General features: G+C 55.8%; 7 protein-coding genes across 7 annotated transcripts; 3 read left to right on the top strand and 4 right to left on the bottom strand.

The window, feature by feature from the left end:
• Positions 1-76: 76 nt before the first annotated feature.
• Positions 77-1,142, bottom strand: QBC33DRAFT_102816 (translation machinery-associated protein 16). Its single transcript, XM_060421858.1, has 4 exons — positions 831-1,142; positions 691-778; positions 461-594; positions 77-407 (listed from the first exon to the last, which is right to left on the bottom strand). Exons 1-4 carry the CDS (start codon positions 1,000-1,002, stop codon positions 265-267), a joined length of 537 nt encoding a protein of 178 aa, XP_060282736.1. The 5' UTR covers positions 1,003-1,142; the 3' UTR covers positions 77-264.
• Positions 1,143-1,299: 157 nt separating this feature from the next.
• On the top strand, positions 1,300-4,388 carry QBC33DRAFT_541304 (uncharacterized protein). The gene is made up of 3 exons (XM_060428152.1): positions 1,300-1,645; positions 1,702-1,849; positions 1,905-4,388. Exons 1-3 carry the CDS (start codon positions 1,633-1,635, stop codon positions 4,054-4,056), a joined length of 2,313 nt encoding a protein of 770 aa, XP_060282735.1. The 5' UTR covers positions 1,300-1,632; the 3' UTR covers positions 4,057-4,388.
• Positions 4,389-4,470: 82 nt separating this feature from the next.
• On the top strand, positions 4,471-6,906 carry QBC33DRAFT_493468 (ribosomal RNA-processing protein 14). The gene is made up of 3 exons (XM_060425508.1): positions 4,471-4,657; positions 4,757-4,840; positions 4,964-6,906. Exons 1-3 carry the CDS (start codon positions 4,637-4,639, stop codon positions 6,539-6,541), a joined length of 1,683 nt encoding a protein of 560 aa, XP_060282734.1. The 5' UTR covers positions 4,471-4,636; the 3' UTR covers positions 6,542-6,906.
• A 50-nt stretch (positions 6,907-6,956) lies between these two features.
• Positions 6,957-8,960, bottom strand: QBC33DRAFT_102798 (Golgi phosphoprotein 3-domain-containing protein). Its single transcript, XM_060421857.1, has 4 exons — positions 8,450-8,960; positions 8,108-8,354; positions 7,553-8,004; positions 6,957-7,462 (listed from the first exon to the last, which is right to left on the bottom strand). The coding sequence occupies exons 1-4, from the start codon at positions 8,714-8,716 to the stop codon at positions 7,373-7,375; spliced, it is 1,056 nt and encodes a 351-aa protein (XP_060282733.1). The 5' UTR covers positions 8,717-8,960; the 3' UTR covers positions 6,957-7,372.
• Positions 8,961-9,520: 560 nt separating this feature from the next.
• Positions 9,521-11,230, top strand: QBC33DRAFT_102742 (uncharacterized protein). Its single transcript, XM_060421854.1, has one exon. The coding sequence runs from the start codon at positions 9,761-9,763 to the stop codon at positions 10,769-10,771; it is 1,011 nt and encodes a 336-aa protein (XP_060282732.1). The 5' UTR covers positions 9,521-9,760; the 3' UTR covers positions 10,772-11,230.
• A 207-nt stretch (positions 11,231-11,437) lies between these two features.
• On the bottom strand, positions 11,438-13,152 carry QBC33DRAFT_452985 (putative l-fucose permease; the record flags this gene model as incomplete). The annotated part of the gene is made up of 5 exons (XM_060424664.1): positions 11,438-11,585; positions 11,667-12,109; positions 12,209-12,855; positions 12,949-12,996; positions 13,056-13,152. 5 exons carry the CDS (start codon positions 13,150-13,152, stop codon positions 11,438-11,440), a joined length of 1,383 nt encoding a protein of 460 aa, XP_060282731.1.
• Positions 13,153-13,750: 598 nt separating this feature from the next.
• QBC33DRAFT_102776 (uncharacterized protein) lies at positions 13,751-14,158 on the bottom strand. Its single transcript, XM_060421856.1, has one exon. It carries the CDS (start codon positions 14,050-14,052, stop codon positions 13,825-13,827), a length of 228 nt encoding a protein of 75 aa, XP_060282730.1. The 5' UTR covers positions 14,053-14,158; the 3' UTR covers positions 13,751-13,824.
• Between the last annotated feature and the right edge of the window lie 12 nt (positions 14,159-14,170).

Raw genomic sequence — 14,170 nt, 5'->3', positions numbered from 1 at the left:
GTTCAAGTGTTCCAAACCGCAGTGGTGTAGCAGCAGACTTTAAGGCTCACTGGCCCTAACAAGCGTACCCATCTCTCACCATAGAGCCATGCTCCCATAGGCAGCGGACACATGTGGAACATCCGAACCCTCGCCATTGGCTGAGGAAAAACCGAAGTAGATAGAGCGGTGGCGAGACCAGCTGGGTATAATCGTGACTGTGCCAGAGAAAACATCCTTCCCAGCTCAAGAAAAAGGAGTAAAGAAAGAGGAAGGAATGAAGGTTCAATTTCTCGGAGGGAAGCTTGACGGTTGCACGTTTCCGGAGGTGTTGACTCTAACCCAGGTAACATTTGTGAGATAAGACCAAGTCCCTTCCCAACGATCAAGAAGCGGAACATTTTCTACTGTTGTGAGGTCGGGTAGGACTAAACGAGTAGTTAGCCTCGGCAACGGCAGGCTGGAGAGTGCTGTTGCTTACAGAAACCATTCTGATACTCCTTTTCAAGGGAGGAGATCTTGGCTTTAAGGAGGTCTTCTCTTGCACTGGCTCCTCTGCCAGCGCGACGGGCCTTCGTAATTGTCTCGTATTCTTCATCGTATTGGTGTATAAACCTGAGAGCAACGGGGTTAGTTCCAGGCGTCTGCTGAAGCTCTCATTGACACATGGATTGTCCCATGTGGGAGAACAACGTAGAGTGGGGTACAGACTCTTGAATCTTGGACTGGACAGCCTCTATTTGAAGCGGCCGACCGTCATTCTCACGGATAGCCCGTTGGAAGAAGGACGCTCGCTCTACTGTATTAGGAGTCAGTCATGAGCACAATATAGCTGAAGTAAGGGCACAGACAGAGGGGTTTATTATTCTTTTTCCTGGATCCAGCCATTTTCTCAAGGCGTTCGTCTCTGAGCAGCGCTCGACGGAGTCGCCTGGAATCCCGGCTGAACTCATGAAGTGAATCAACGACTCCATTCCTCTTCTTCGAGATCTGCTTCCGCGTCTTCTCTAAAGTCTTGGCCATTTTCAACGACACTAACGGCACTGGGCGAGGTTCGATTTTACTTGGACAGCGTCGAAGTTCTGGATTAGGCGGTGGGGTTTTTCTTTCACCGGTTTTTTTATATTTTTATCTTAGAACCCCGATAGTGGTTGGGTCGAACGGATTGTGGCGGGGTTGAGGCTGAACTAAGCTCATTGGTTAGCTCCAAGGTTGCCCTGGAAATGGCCCCGCATTAGTGCCGGTCGCGGTTGCAGGGGTTGAGACGCGCCTCAAGGACCCAGTTTCCGCACAGCGCGTTGGATCACCCGCTTAGCAGGCCATGGCTTAGGTGTCTTTGTTGCTCCACTACCAAATCACTACAAGTAACTCTTGCCCTCGTCTCACTTGGTGAGTAGACTTCTGCCATTACTGGTGTCCAGTCCCAACAGCAGACTCGAAGCCGGCTCCCTATATACATACATAGACGCGATATCCAGCATCAACATCGCCCAGCGGTCTATCGGCTACCGCGTCACCCGGACGGCTACTCTTGCTCCCTAACATATTCAAGCCGACGTTCCATGGTGGTTTCGACATAATAAGGCGTCTATGGCTCGGCATTGTATTTGAAACTGTATTCCCTGGCTTTTCCGAGCTGTTGCTGCTGCCACAATGGGCATTCAAGGTACTCAAGCTGCTGGCAAACACTATCTGCTCGTTCTGACGACGTGGTTTACGTAGGCCTGCTCCCACTGCTCAAGTCAATCCACAGGCCTGCCGAACTGAAGAAGTATGCTGGAGAGACGTTTGGCGTCGACGCATATGGATGGCTCCATCGAGGCGCCATTGGCTGTGCCATTGAGCTTGCCCAGGGCAAACCGACCCGCAAGTACGTCCGCCTTCCTCCAGGCTTGCAAGTTTCCCAGAGCGACTAACTCTAGAAGGTATGTCGACTTCTCCATGCATCGTGTCAGGATGATGAAGTATTTCGGCGTGACCCCATACCTTGTGTTCGATGGCGACTTTCTGCCCAGCAAAGCGAGTGAGGAGGCATCCCGAGCCAAACGACGTGAGGAAAGTAAGAGGGCAGGCATGGAGCTCCTCAAGGCCGGTAAAACGTCTCAGGCATACCTCGATCTGCAAAAAGCCATCGATGTCACCCCCGAGATGGCCCGACACTTGATCGAGGAGTTGAAGACGGCCGGCGTCTCGTACGTCGTTGCACCCTACGAAGCAGATGCCCAGCTAGTCTACCTCGAGCGCCAAGGCATCATCAACGGCATCATCTCCGAGGATTCTGACCTCCTGGTGTTCGGTGCCAAGCGATTGTTGACTAAGCTTGATCAGCACGGCCAATGTGTCGAAATCAATCGGAGAGACTTCTGCGCAGTCCGGGAGGTCTCTCTCACGGGTTGGACCGACGCCGAGTTCCGTCAGATGGCGATTATGAGTGGTTGTGACTACCTGGGGGGAGTTAATAACATGGGACTGAAGACGGCGTACCGCATGATCCGAAAATACAAGACGCCAGAAAGGGTCGTCCGAATGCTCCAGTTCGAGGGGAAATACCGATTTCCCGATAATTATCTGGCAGCGTTCAAACAAGCCGAGTTGACATTTCTCCACCAACGAGTCTTCTGCCCGAAGCAGCAGCAGCTGGTCTTTCTAACCGAACCGGACTCGTCGCACGACATCGAAAAGATGCCGTTCATCGGTGCCGCGGTCGAGACAGATCTGGCCAGAGCAATTGCTGTTGGAGATGTCAATCCTATCACAAAAGAAAAGATCATTCTGTCGAGATTGCCAGAGAAGAGACGGAATAGCCAAGCTGCGCCTCCCGCAGCCGCACAAAGTCGACCACCGGGCAAACCGATAACCTCGTACTTCGAAGGCCATCGCCGAATTCCGTTGGGCGAGATGGACCCCAATTGTTTCGTTGTTGAGCCTGGCCAGGTCAGAAACTTGGCTGAGAACAGTCTCCCCCGAGTATTTCCACTTCCTCGGCCTTACGTAGACGGTGCGCAGGAACCGTCACGGCCACCAAGACCCTACGCTGCACCTCGACTGCGCCGGCGGACCGAGCCGGTTTCAAGGGTACTCATCGGCCTCGCAGACCCCCATGCGCAGTCGCAATCTCGTCGCAGAACAGAGGGGCCGACGGTCCGAAGCATCGACGGCGCTGGCTACCAGAAGAATGGCCACCCAACCCGCCCATCAAAGAAGGCGCGGCTGTGTGAAGAGGCGACATTGCAGGCTGAACCAAACCGGGAGCCTGAAAGGAGCAAGTTCTTCCCAGTGAAAAAGATGCAAAAAACCACAAAGCCGGAATTGCATCTCCTTTCGGACGACTCGATAGAGGACGCTTTACTTGACCTCCCGGATATCGACGGATGGCAACCAGCTCGACCGCCCAAGGGTGTTGCGAGGCTCGACATCTTTGAGGAAAAGGCGGCCCTGGAGTTGGGATGCATAACTGCTGAGGCCAAGGATGACGAAGTTATTCCCAACAGCGATATTGAAGTACCAGTATCGTCCCCAGTGGGTCGAGTTTTCCAGAGCGAGGCGCACGAGGCGTCCCCATGCGACACACCGGCAAGGGGATCCCTCGGCCAGTTCACCTACACACCCCTGGTGGCTAAACCCGCATCGCCGCTGGCAACCCGAATTGCCCATGGGTTACCAACGCCAGCATCTAGCATGCAGAAGCCCACGGCCTCTCAAGGCCGCGTTCGCGAGTTCCACAACACATCAATGCCCACACCACTTCAGCGGATTGGTGCCCAGGCCTTCCAGCGGGGCAAAGGGTCTTTTACTCCGCCGCTCAGCCCACGGAGCTCAGGCGCCAAGAACGAACATCGCCGACGGAGCTATGCGTCGTTGCCAGTCAATCCATCCTTCGTTCCTCTACCGAAGGTGGATATGGCCGAGGTGGAGGCTCTCAACACCACTTTCGGTAGCGAAGACCAGATCATCCCAGATAGCGACGGGGAGAATGATCTAGAGGCTGACATCGCCGACACAACTGAAGAACAGGAGCTTGCCCATGGCTCAAAATCTGGGAGTCGATTGAACCTCTCAAGATTCCTTCATGCTTGATTAGTCGATACCCATACTTTACCTATAAGGGTGTGACGTGTGGAAAAGGGGTATTTTTAGAGCACGTTGGCATGGTGTTTGGAGGTGTTTGGAGGATAACTGTTAGTGAATGGCGCCAGGTTGTTTGTTGGCGTTGTTGGAAGCACGGTCATGGCACATTGTATTACAGAGGGTATTCGAAGTTTGCAGTCACAATCAAGACGAAAGAATCTTTGTTTGATCAAGCTGAGCTGTAGTCACCTAATACAAGTGAGCTTGGGCATAATGTCACCAAAACTCACAAACCCCGCGAGTTACCCCACCTTGTCTCGTGCACAGATGGGTAGGTTGGCTGGTTGGTTATGTAGTTGCTCACCGCCCCAGGCAGAAAAACGCCAAGATTTCGCTCCACATTGGAAATTTTCCCACACTCCGAGAGAAAATTGCCTGCGTAGGTGTGTTACCAACCTCCACGGCCAGGCCAATTCGTTTAATCCACCCAACTCAACGCCTTTGGTTGAGCAGCGGTCGAGTCAACTAATTGTCGCCTGAACCTGCGACACCCTCCCTGCCTCAACTAGAAAGAGGGATACTGCCCACAATGTCTGAATTTTCTCTTCAGGTATGCAGACTGCCGATGTGCTGCCCCGCCTGGACAGGCTCGTCCCGGCCCGGGGTGAAGAAGGCATAATTGAGGAATTGATCGATTAACCCAACGCAGGATCGCCTCCGCGACCATGCAAAGGCCTTCGATGGCCTGCTGTCCCTGATTCCGGCCAAGATGTACTATGGGGAGGACACGAGCGTACGTTGAGATCTTCACCCTCCCGCAGCTCTGCCTCACCGCAGTCTGGTTTTGGGGGCTCTGGTTGCCGCAGAGGTGTCGGGCGCAGATCATCGGAATGCTGACATCGCCGCCAATCTTCAGGATCAATGGAAGAAGAAGAAGCAAACCAAGGCGGAGGCGAAGGCGGCAAAGAGGGGAAAGCTTGACCCGGATAGCGAGCTGAACCGCAACGCCAAGGAGGTCATGGACGAGAGGGCGCGGAATAAGCGAAAACTGGGCGTGATGCAAGAAGATGCGAGTACCGACGAGGACGCCGAGGACGCCGAGGACGAGGACGAGGACGATTCGTTCATCACCCCCGTTGAGAAGGAGAAGCCTGGAGAAGGCCTCAAGAAGAAGTCCCTTGAAGACGAGACGGCAAGTAAAAAACAAAAGGTTTATGAGGATATCGAATCGAATCAGCGGCAACCAAGCGACAAGGAAAAGGAAAAGGAAGAAAAGAAACTATTAAAGAAGCAAAAGAAGGAGGAAAAGAAGAAGCTGAAGGCCGAAAAAGCCGACCTCAAGGACGCTGCACCCAAGACTAGCGGACCGGGCCCAAAGCAGGCTCAAAAGCAACCGGAGAAAGTCCAGAATGAACAGGAAGAGGCCATACCGGAAAACAATAATCGCATCGAGCCGTCGACCGAGGAAGAAGAGGCCGACGAAGGCGGCGAGCTTGACCAGGTGGATATCTCGGACCTTGCAGATCCAGAAGATGACGGTGCTGCCGCCTCGACGCCGACCTCTGGGCCGAATTCACCCGTCTTCGACTCCAACGACGCGGGCAAAAATTCGGCTGAGCCGGCTAGCACCACGACATCCATATCCTCCGCCATAGCCCCGTCAGAAAAGCCGAAGCACATCAAAATGCCAACCGACACCACCGCGCTCCGCGCTCGCCTGGCAGCCAAGATCGAATCGTTGCGGGCGGCGCGCAAGGCAGACGTGGACGGCAAACCGATCCGCACGCGCCAGGAGCTCATCGAGGCCCGGCGCGAGAAGCAGGCGCAGAGGAAGGCCCACAAGAAGGAGCTCCGGCGCCTGGCCAAGGAGGAGGAGGATCGCAAGCGCGAGGAAGCCCTCGCCAGCGCACGCAACTCGCCGGGCAGCATGCTCAGCCCCCTGGTCGGCGGCGCCGGCGCCGGCGACGAGGACGACGGCAGCGCGAACCACTACGCGTTCGGGCGGGTGGCGTTCGCCGACGGCACGCAGATGTCGCACGACCTCAGCTACGCCCGGGAGGGCGCGGCGGACGGCAAGAAGCGCAAGGGCCCGTCGGACCCCAAGACGGCGCTGGCCAAGCTGGAGGCGCAGAAGCGGCGCATCGCGGGGCTGGACGAGGACAAGCGCAAGGAGGTGCTCGAGAAGGAGACGTGGCTGGCGGCGCGGCGGCGGGCCGAGGGCGACCGGGTCCGCGACGACGAGGGCCTGCTCAAGAAGGCCGTCAAGCGCAAGGAGAAGGCCAAGAAGAAGAGCGAGCGCGAGTGGGGGGAGCGCAAGCGCGGCGTCGAGACCGCCGTCTACGAGAGGCAGCGCAAGCGCGAGGAGAACCTCCGCAAGCGCAGGGACGAGAAGGGCGGCAAGGGGAAGAGGAAGGGCGGCCCCACCAAGAAGAAGAATAGGCCCGGCTTCGAGGGGAGCCTCGGCGGCATTGGCGGCGGCGGGAAGAGGAAGTGACGAGGGTAATCATAGGAAGGAATACGGGCGGGCATGGCTGTCCGTGGGCCGCGCAGCTGCCACATCTCGTTCCATACTCTATTTTCATCCCGGCGTTCGGTGTAAATACCTTCTACGGAGTTGGCGGTCGTCATAGCACCGTGTATTTGACGAGGAATTTCAAATTGGATTCTACTGTCATATCCTTCACTCCCTTTCCGAGAGGAAGTTTCGATTTTCTGCCCGTGGCTTGCTCGTGCGAAAACAAAAACTCCCGTGAATCCTCGCTGGGCTTTTTTTTTTTGGCCAGACGAACATGAATGAAAATAAAGGGGAAAACATTCAAACGCACAAAACCCAGAGATCTGAAATGCTGCTAATCTAACACATTGGGTGGAAGAAATCGGTGCTCTGCCCAAAACACCCCGAGAGAGCTTTCCATTCATTACCCAGCCAGATTTAAGGGGGCGCTCCCGCCCAACGACCGTGATGTAAGAGAGCGTGTTGCGTCTCACATTTTCTATCCCTCAAAACGAGTTGCCGGGTACACATCACCCCAACTCACTTTTATAGCTTGTGCGAGGCATACCGGTGTCCTAGATCTGCCGCGCCTGCTCCTGCCCGGCTTCGCATCATGCATGCAAGGGCACTTGCCCTATGCGTGCTCACCATGGTACTCATCATCCTTCTAGCGGAGGAGGTATCTTAACGAGAAACCCAGTCCGCCCGCCCAACCAGAGTCGCCCTCACTACTTCCCCGCTGTCCTCGAGGGCCATTGGTGTAGGGGGAGGTTTGTCCGGGAATCCAGGAAGAATAAGTTGACAAACGAGGAAGTTTTGTGAAGAAGGCCGCTAAAGCAGGGAGTCGAGGCGTGTGAAAACGCTGAGGCAGGCCGCAACAACTTCCAGCTGGAGCTCCTTATCCTTCGCATTGTTGACCTCCTGCATTGGGGATATCCTAGGTCAGCCTGAGACTAACCACAATAGTACTGCACTGGAAGCAAGACATATCGACGCGGGACAGCTACTCACCTCGCTGATAACCTGTGGCAAGTTTGCTCCGACGCCGTTTCCGGTGGCCCTCTTGCCGAATGGCCACTGGCTGTACTCGGCCAGCAGCTCATCTGTCTGAGTGAATGCCCTCTCGCGTGCCTCGTGGCCGAGCGTCGACAGCGCGTTCTCGAGAACGTTGGCCGCGTATGCGGCGCAGACCAAGGCAATGGTTCGGACGTATCTGAACTCGAGGTGCTCGGGGAGGAACTGGGTGCCGTTCAGCACGACTGTGCGTTGTGTGAGCACGTTCCGCACACGGCGTCGGATCTCCTCCTTGGCACCGCTGTCGGCGACCGGATGCGTGGCCATATCGAAGAGGAGGAAGTTGCGCTTCTCGGTGCGCAGAATGCCCTTGTCCACAAGGCCCTTGGCAAGACGCTCCCGTACTTGCTTGAGTTGGTAGCCAATCTTCATGAGATTCCACGTCTCGCCTGCTCGTTGTATTGGACATCAGCTCAATTCTGGTCTACTCGGACTCCTTGGGCAGCGACGGTGTGGGATGTTAAGGGGCAGGAGGGGAGAAGCTAAACCCACCGCTCAATAGGTCAATCCACGAGCTAACGCTCATCTTCTCGCTCGATTTCATCATTTTCAATGTCTCATCGAGTAGCACTTCGCCGGTGAGTGTGTCGTCGATAACCTCGATAACACGGTCTGCCAAGGGGAATCGGCGCCGCGCCGGGTCCTTGTGCATGCTGATCCGGCCTCTGAAAGCGAGCTCGAGGACAATGCAGCCACGGAGAGCATAGGATATGTTGTCGTTCCAGAAGGATAGATAGCCCTGGTTGTGGAGGAGCGGTCAGTTCACATTCTATTCTAATGGGTGGGCGCAGTCGAAGCTCTTTTCTGCCTCGAAGTGGGATGAGCCCGACGAACCTGTTTGTCCTTTAATCCCAGAAGCAAGACCTCCTCCATCAGAGTCAGCTTGGGTTGCTTGTTCCTCTCTGCGGTCTCGCTGATGTCTCTGGGGTCGAATGCGATCTTATGGCCATTGTCGCCACTCTCATAGCTCGTCTCGGGGGTCGCGTCCTTGAAGTTGCTCGAGGAGTTGGCGCGGCTGGCTTCACCACCTTCGCCATTGGCGGAACCACCACCTCCACCACCTCGACGTCGTGTCAAGCCGGAAGTCGTAGTTGAAGACATCCTGCACTGAGAACCGGAGTTGGTTTGGCCAAGCCCTGGTGAGAGATTGTGGGCTGCAGTTGGTTAGATCCTGGAGAGGTTAGGTTGGGAAAGACTAGGGGTCGATGGAAGGGGGCTGTGAAATCGGCTGGTGCTCGTATTTCGTGGTCGAAGCAAATTCGACGGCAGTCGTGCTGGGGGCCAGATATCGGAGCTGAGTCTCTCTCCCTTTTTTCTGGCGCACAGGCAGACGCGTACGGTGTCGGGGAAGGATTTTGATGACCGATAGACTGTCGCCTCGTAACTGTTTGGTCGTTCGACGTTGGTATTAATGAGAGGCGATTCAAGCAGATGGGAGCACGCTGGGTGGCAGGTGTGAGGTGCCAAATTGAGGTGCTGAATCCCCGATGGGTGCTCTGCCTTGTTGGTCCCTTTGCCTGCTCTGGCTTGTCCAGTTCAAACTAAAAAAGAGGTTCCGCCCAACGGGTGTGTGTTGAGCCACATTCCACTCAATTTGAGTAACTCCAAGTACCTTGCAGTGTGGCTAAACCTACTACCCGACAGCGGAACTTATCTCGACCCGCGATATTTTTACGACCCGCTTGATGATAGATAGGTACTCCGTGCAGATTATTGTTTGGACAAAACATTGGCTTATTAGTGAATGGGAAACGCCTTGGACAGTACGGATTGGCCATATACAGCAAGCAAATACGATAGTTCACGGGGGCTGCGACATTGACCAGGTGAACGGAAAGCCTCTACCTTGCTGACCAACTGAGTTTGGTGTTCGGATTCCTTTCTACCTGCAGTGACACCTTCCATGAAACTTTCCTCTCCTCCAGCTAGACCCACACTTTCGTTACAGCGTACGCATACCTAGATAGTTTCGTGCACTGTGGCAACCCTAGAAACAAGCTTTGGTAAGTGCGGCTTACGTACGCGATAATCGCCACTTCTCTTTGTCAGCTATTCGTCCTCGAAGTTCCAAACTCCAGAAACAAAAGGAAACGGCCAACCCTCTCCCAAAGCTCTGGGACATCCAACTTCCTGCACATAATCACAATGGCGGAGACAACTGGAGATGTGGCAGCCCCGATTGTCACTTTCAAGAAAAGAGGCGCTAAGGCGAAGGGAAACATCAGGAAAAGACCAGCGACGACGGCCTCGTCAAGCGACTCCGACTACTCTTCCTCCGAAAACGAGTCTGGTCAGAGGGTCAAACGGAGGAAAAGGAATACTGGCGCGGTGACCGCATCGTCCGCTAGCAACAAGACTACGGGGAATGATCTTTCCGCGACGGTCTTCGCCGCCGACCGCAGCGTCCCCATCACGAGCACGAACGACGCAACCAAGCACAGCAACTGGTTCGACGAGGGCTCGAACGATGCCCTATCGTCGAAGAGCCTGCTAGGCACTACTCGAGCCATACCGAACGAGCCGCAGATGCCCGACGGTACCTACAAGGGGCTTGCGAACCAGGCGTCGTACATTCAGAAGAACCCGGATGCGCCGACAAGATCGGTCGGCCCTATCAAGGCACCGACGAATGTGCGTACCGTCACGCAAATAGATTACGCACCGGACGTCTGTAAAGATTATAAGACGACAGGATTTTGTGGGTTTGGGCTGAACTGCAAGTATCTCCATGATCGAAGCGACCACAAGCAGGGATGGCAACTCGATCGGGAATGGGAGACGGTCACGAAAGGCAAGAAGATCAAGGGCACGGTCGTCGCAAGCGCCAATAGAGACAAGGCGGACGGAAATAACGACGACGACGAGGACGATGCCATGCTGGAGGATATACCCTTCGTCTGCATCATCTGCAAGGGGCCGTACAGGGAGCCCGTCGTCACGAGATGCGGCCATTACTTCTGCGAGCCGTGCGCCCTCACAAGGTACAGGCGAGATCCGGGCTGCGCGGCATGCGGGGCAGGGACGAACGGCATGTTCAACTCGGCAAAACGGCTGAAGAAGCTCTTGGAGAGGAAGAGGGAACGGGCGGCCAAGAGGAGACAGGAGGCTATTGACGCTGGTGAGGAGGTCAGCGACGAAGAAGAGGAAGAGGAATAACCGCTTCCCCACAGTCAACTGCTCCCCACCCCGACTTGTTGGCTACTTCCCGAGACTGAGTGTTTTCGGCAAACAAGCAAGGCAGTGAAGCGGAACTTTCATGGTTCCATAACTTCGAAAGTTCCGCCACCCATATGTATCCAGTCGCGGGGTTCTCGGTCCGCGTGTGAAGATATATGGACCGGCTCCGAAGTTATTCAGGCCCGAAGTGCGCTCGCTCCATCCATCGCTAAGTGAGGTCCCCTGCCTGGCCCTCTATACGCCTGAATTCCTCCCCGTTCACTCGACGGCAATCAGTGTCAACCGTCGTTGCCGTCCATGCCGTTTCCTTTCCCCGGGCTTTAAGTCATGAGGGCTCTCCGTCTCTGACAAATACAGATAATCAATGTTTCGAGACCCTCCCCGGATCTAGGCCGACGTCTCTCGTACACATCCTACCGAACTAGGCGTTGCACGAACTCACAGCCGCAACCTAGTGGCGGAGTTCTTCCATGTGACGAGCAGATAATAGACATGTTCCTTAAAATTCCTTCATCCTCGGATCAACGTATCGTGTTCTAGTTATCAGAAATTATAGATAAATCCCACCGCTCCCCTAGTTTTATCATCCCGTCCGAACCGGATTTTTTTGGTACTTCACATAGGAATGTCCAACAGACCACCCCCTTATTTGATCTCGGTGGCCGTCGTCTGCCCCTGGGAGGTCTGAGCCTCCAGCTGCAGCGTCTTATCACTCACAGGCTCGATGCCGACCTTGGTCGCGCGATGGGTGTCCATGACCTCCCGGTTGAAGACGTTGACGTAGAGGGGATAGCTAGCGCAGGGTGGGTTAGCCCGCAGCTCGGTACCAAGACGGAACGCAAAGGATAGAAAGATTTGAGGACTCCCAACTCACACCCAGGCAAGGATATAGCCCATCATGGGGATGGCCATGGCGGTGTGGGCGCCCTTGGAGTCGACGACGGCGCCGGTCATGGGCGGGAAGACCATGCCGCCGGAGATGGCGGCGACGAGCAGGGAGCCGCCGATCTTTGTGTGGCGGCCCAGGCCGCGGAGGCCGAGGGTGAAGATGGTGGCGAAGCAGGCCGACTCGAAGCACAGGACGAGCATGAGCATGACGATGGACGCCGTACCCGTCGTCGTCATGGCCGCGACCGAGAAGACGAAGCAGAGCCCCAGGTACAGCGCCAGCATGTAGCGCGGCTTCACCGCGGGGATGGTGAGTAGGCCACCGGCGACGAAGCGGTTGAAGGCGTAGAGGCCCTGGCCGACGGCGAGGAGGTCGGACGAGGTGGCCTTGTCGCGCCCGGATTCCATGCAGAAGTTGATGAAGTAGTTCTGTACACAGGCATTTCAAGGTTAGGCCTGGCTCGGATGTACTTACAATAAACATGAAAGGAGAAGGAAGGAGGGAAGGGAGCAAGGAAGAGGACTTACAGCAACGGCGACCTGCGCGCCAACGTAACAGAACTGGGACCAGATGGCTAGGAACAGGTTATACTGCTTGCGGAACGGGCCCGGGTCGAAGTCACCGATCTGGCCCTCCTGGACGTGCATGTCGGCATCGGTGATCTCGGGCATGGGCGCGAGGAAGAACAGGATGACCAGCAGGCCGACAAAGCCGGCGACGCCGAGGTAGACCCACTGGACGTTCCTGAGGCCCTGGTCGGTGTCGAGGGTCTTCGCGAAGAAGACGCGCGACGCGAGCAGGGGCGCGACGAAGGAGCCCACGCCCTGGACGGCCTGCGCCAGGTTCAGCCGGATCTCCGAGTAGCGCGGCGGGCCGCATATGGACAGGAACGGGTCGGCGGCCGTCTCGAGGGTGGAGAGGCCCGCGCCGACGACGAACATGCTGCCGCAGAAGCCGCCGAATGACTTCTTGATGCCCGAGGGCCAGAACAGCAGGCAGCCGACGGCCAGGACCAAGAGGCCCGTCATGAAGGTGACGCGGAAGCCGTAGCGGCGTAGGATCCAGCCGGAGATGGTGGGTGGGCAGACGAAGTAGGCGCCGAAGTAGGCCGCGGAGAGGCCGGCTGCCATGCTGGAGCTGATGCTCAGCGCGGACTGGAAGTGGGAGTTGAGGACTGCAACTGCGAGTCAGCGCCATGATACCCCCGAAGTATACAGGGGTAGAGTTTGTTTGTAGTAGTATGCTGTGGATGTGCTAGATGGCTTACCATCGAGAAGTCCGTAGGCGAAGCCCCAGAGGAAGAACAAGATGGTGACTATAGCGCACGATTAGCAATGCTTTCGGTGCGAGTGCGGGTGTGAGAAGTTGACGTACCCAGCAAGTTAGGAACCAGCGACTGCCTCGCCGTCAACTGGACGGCACTGGTGACAGTGTCGTCGCTGACGACAATCTTCCTCTTGTACCAGACCATTGCTGCCGCTGCTGGGTCAATTTCTGTCTCTTTCTCTTGAATCTCCCCGTGGTGTAAGTTGTTGTCGTCGGCTGCAGTATATCAGTGCAACACACACCGGAGAAAGGGGAGCGGAAGACGTGAATCAACTGGCGGGAAGGATCTCGAGAGTGTGCAACATTAAACCATATATAGGTAGTTCTACGTACGTATATATTGCAATCACCGACCACTTGCCGTGACATTGGCCCAAAAGGAAGGGGAGAAGATTTACCGAAGGTCCCCTCGCGTGGCAGAACCTTCTCTGAGCTCGGGCGAGTCACCTCTCTCGGCCCCTCTCGGCCATGAGGTGCCTTCGTGCCATCTTTCTTCCTTCCCGACTGAAGGTTTCGTTCCTTCGGGCAATCACTAACCGACACCGGCCATGTAAGCCACCAATGCAGCCAATCGAGTGGTTCCTGAACGGCCGCCCCCCACAGCGTTGAGTGGGGCCCCGCAGAATTTGGCGGGGATACCCGCCTAATGCGGGGAGCTCGTCGCTGTATGGACTCGCGAAGATCTTCACCCCTGGCCAGTATGTTTTTGATACGAACCCAGTCACGAGGCAAACACGGGGACGAGTCTATCCTTCATGGATACCTACATGCGTACACTATTGAATATTCTTATTCGACAGGACGGCTGGTTAGGAATTCACAGGGTTGGCAACTCGCTTGAAAATCCGGTTTTATCACCATCCATACTTGATCCTGGTTCTATCAGCTGTATATCCCCATGCATACCCCAGAACACTGCCCTAGCCGCATTCCGTTTCGAACATCTATCCCCGATGTTATGAGCAAGACCGGGCAAGGCTAATAGTACCCAATAGACCCGAACCAGGGTTTGAACAAGGAAGGGATCCGGCGTCATTCTCGCCATCTAACGTTTTAGCTCCAGCGCCACGTACATATCAAATCGCCTGTCTTTCTCTAGCCTCGCATGTTCCGGTGAGTAGAGAACCGATGCTCCCCTTGCCCTGTCGGGCATCAAATCACCG

The sequence above is a fragment of the Phialemonium atrogriseum genome (assembly GCF_030411735.1).
Source record: "Phialemonium atrogriseum strain 8032-3 unplaced genomic scaffold QBC33scaffold_15, whole genome shotgun sequence".
NCBI lineage: Eukaryota > Fungi > Ascomycota > Sordariomycetes > Cephalothecales > Cephalothecaceae > Phialemonium > Phialemonium atrogriseum.
This window is presented reverse-complemented; position numbering and strand designations above follow the sequence as displayed.